This window comes from Arachis ipaensis, chromosome B01 (genome assembly GCF_000816755.2).
Source record: "Arachis ipaensis cultivar K30076 chromosome B01, Araip1.1, whole genome shotgun sequence".
Classification (NCBI taxonomy): domain Eukaryota; kingdom Viridiplantae; phylum Streptophyta; class Magnoliopsida; order Fabales; family Fabaceae; genus Arachis; species Arachis ipaensis.
The window spans coordinates 82,270-85,363 of record NC_029785.2 but is presented as its reverse complement, the minus strand read 5'-3'; the positions used below and the strand labels follow the sequence as shown (position 1 = coordinate 85,363).

The 3,094-nt window shown below is 27.8% G+C and overlaps 1 protein-coding gene across 1 annotated transcript in view; it reads left to right on the top strand.

Moving 5' to 3' along the window:
* The window catches only part of LOC107644042 (xyloglucan endotransglucosylase/hydrolase 2-like), a 2,515-nt gene continuing 1,461 nt past the window's right edge, over positions 2,041-3,094 (top strand). The window contains exon 1 of the mRNA XM_016347821.2: positions 2,041-2,564. Within this exon, the coding sequence (XP_016203307.1) occupies positions 2,289-2,564 (276 nt within the window). The 5' untranslated portion in view covers positions 2,041-2,288. The remainder of the gene's footprint in view (positions 2,565-3,094) is intronic.

Sequence of the window (3,094 nt, the reverse complement as noted above, 5' to 3'; positions counted from 1 at the left end):
CATAAAAAAGTTATAATTTCTAATTTCACAATCATTAAAGTCTTTATAACCATAAATATGTAATAAATATAACTATAAATCAAATTTTTTGAAACAAAATAATAAAACCAACATTGTCCAAAGCAAAACAAAACATGGTGCAAAATATATGATTACGGAAATGTTTGGTAACCAAAGAAAATCAGCCAAAAATAGACATGTTTTAATTAAACATCTTCATGTTTGTAATCAATCAAACATAAAACATGAACATATTTAATTATCATCTTCATCCTCTTGTTGATCAATAACATCATAAAAATTTTTAAAAAAAGTCATGACAAAAAAAAAAAAATTTGCCCCGCCCCGCTGAAGCCCACGAGATTAGGCGGTTCGTGTTAGACGGACTTTTTAAGTTTGATGGTCTCAAATTTTTAGTGCAGTTCGCCTTTTCTTGGCGGGTTACGCGAGCCGACCCTGCGAGTTTTGATTCGTTTGCCATCCCTAGATTTGTCGCTAACCAATGGATTGTTAGATACATAAGACAGAATTCGAATTTTAACACTTTTTTTTTTGGACATAATCTCAACACTTATTTAAACATATTAATGAACTAACCACTAAAGTAATCTAACTAATTGGTTCATGTTTCTGTGTGTATAATTGTGTATCTATATAGAAATATTTATTGGGCCCAACATGCAAAAGCTAAAGTTTGAGATCCAAACATGGCAACTCTACTACAATCCATAGGCCTACGAGAACAGCAAAATGTTTCACTGTCTCTTAATTTTGGAGACAAATTGGACAAATAGGGTCTTTATTTACTCTTTACTCTTTACTGAGCCAATTATACTCTCTAGCTCTATAGCTAAATTTTCAATTTCAACAATTTTAAACTTTATGTTCCTTATTAGATAACAGAACCATTAATAAATTTAAGGTAAGTTCTATAATGCCTTTGTTATGGTACTTAAATTGCTTAACTTTTTAAAAAAAAATAAAATAAAATATTTAAAATAAAAAGTAAATCATGTAAAATTTATTAAATATTATTTGTTTATTTTTTTTAGTAACTTAGATACAAAGTGATAATAAATACTTTGCAGTTGACTAGGATAGTGGTGGCTGAAATTATAATGTTTGGAGGTAGGAAAAAGAAATTAAAAAATAATTAAAAATAAAATTAAATGAGTGTGTTTGTTTAGTTGTGGCCCAATAATTATTTTTCAGCTGAAGTCAACTTCTTAATGGGTTTAATTACTAAAATAAAAAAATGTTTTATCTATTTTTATATGGTAATTTTATGCTAAGTTGACATGTCACAGACAGTTTGATGCATCTATCAACCTATATAGGATTCTCACACACCACACTTTGGCTAATTGTTGTCACTTTAATATTGTTACCAATGGTGATTTTGAAAAATAAATAAAAAAATGAACTAAATTAAATGTTAATACGGAATATTTGTAAAATAAAAAAATGGTGAAAATTCAGGTACAGTCGACGTTGATAGTTGAGAGCCGTTAGATGAAAATTTAGTCAAATTAGTCAAATCATCTAACGACTCTCAATTATCAACTTCACGTGAAGTTGACTGCACTTGAGTTTTCAACTAAAAAAATAATGTATTCTCGTTGAAACAGCAAGCTCATGTTTTTCCAGTGGTACAACTATTAGGAAAAATTTCAAGTGTACTAGAAACACCGGTGTTCCAGTTATTTAAACAGTTGATTTTAATTAATATATATTATATATTTTTTATAATTCAGATCAACGGTTAAAATAATTAGAACATCGGTGTTTCTGATGCACCTAAAATTTTTCCCAACTATTAAACGGTTTCTTAACATAGAATTTCTCTTAATATATGCATGTGCATGTATACCTAATTATTAGGTATAAGGAAGACAAAATTATTCTTATTTATTACAAAAAAATATAATCATAGTTTAGCATTTTTCTATTTAAGGAAGTACCTAATTTTGAGGTTTGACTCTTTGTCCAACGTCAAAATGTCAAGAGACACCACCAACTATCTTCATATCCCTCTCATCATCTTTCTCAAACAAAACAAAAAGAACCAACATTTTTTTTCAATTTTTCAAATTGTTGTTTGCAACTGCAATTGCAACAGCAACATTGCGGTTGTATTCGACAGATTAGACACCTTCATTTGCAACAATTTGTCACACCCAAATGTTTTAATTTCGTACAAACTTTTTATATAAATTAATCATTAATAATTCCCCTAATAATCAATTTCCCAAAAACAAAAAGGAAAAATTGAATTAATAATTAAAAAAATGGCTCCTTCATGGGGTGGTTCATATTTTCTCCTTCTTTGTATGTTGTTAGGGTTCAGCACAATTGCATATGGTGGGAATTTCAACACTGATTTTGACCTTCTATTTGGAGATGATAGGGTTAAGATTTCTGATGGTGGACAAAGCATGTCTCTCTCAATGGATAAATATTCTGGTTCTGGGGTTGCTACCAAGGATCAATTCTTGTTTGGAAGATTTGACATGAAGATCAAGCTTGTTGGAGGAAACTCTGCAGGAACTGTTACTGCATTTTATGTATGTATTTCTTTCTTTTCATTAACTCCTAATTTAATTACCTTCATATTTATATAAAGGTTTAACTAATTAAAGTGATGGTTTCTGTAGTTTTATCAATTTTGTAAATAAATTCATATATTTTAAAAATTTATAATTAAGCTTTCATATTTTACAAAAATTTGTGATTAGGTTCTTGTCCCATACAAAAATATTTATTTTTAAGCATAATTTTGTAAGAATTTGATTGAAAAAGTTATACAAAATAAGGATATACTCACAAATAAAAGTAATTTACAATTATATATAATTAGTGGCGAAAGGAAATTGAAAAATCAGTGTACGAAAAAAAGGATGAATGTTTCCTTAGAAGAGATCATATGGTGATTTTTTTTTTCTAATGGACAAGTTTGATACAAAATTTTACATATGAAATTTACACTACTCTATTTTTATCCCTAACTAATATAAATGGATATGTTACGTTTATATTAAAATCAATAACTAGTATAAAATATATGTTAGAATATAAAATACACATAGAAAATTAA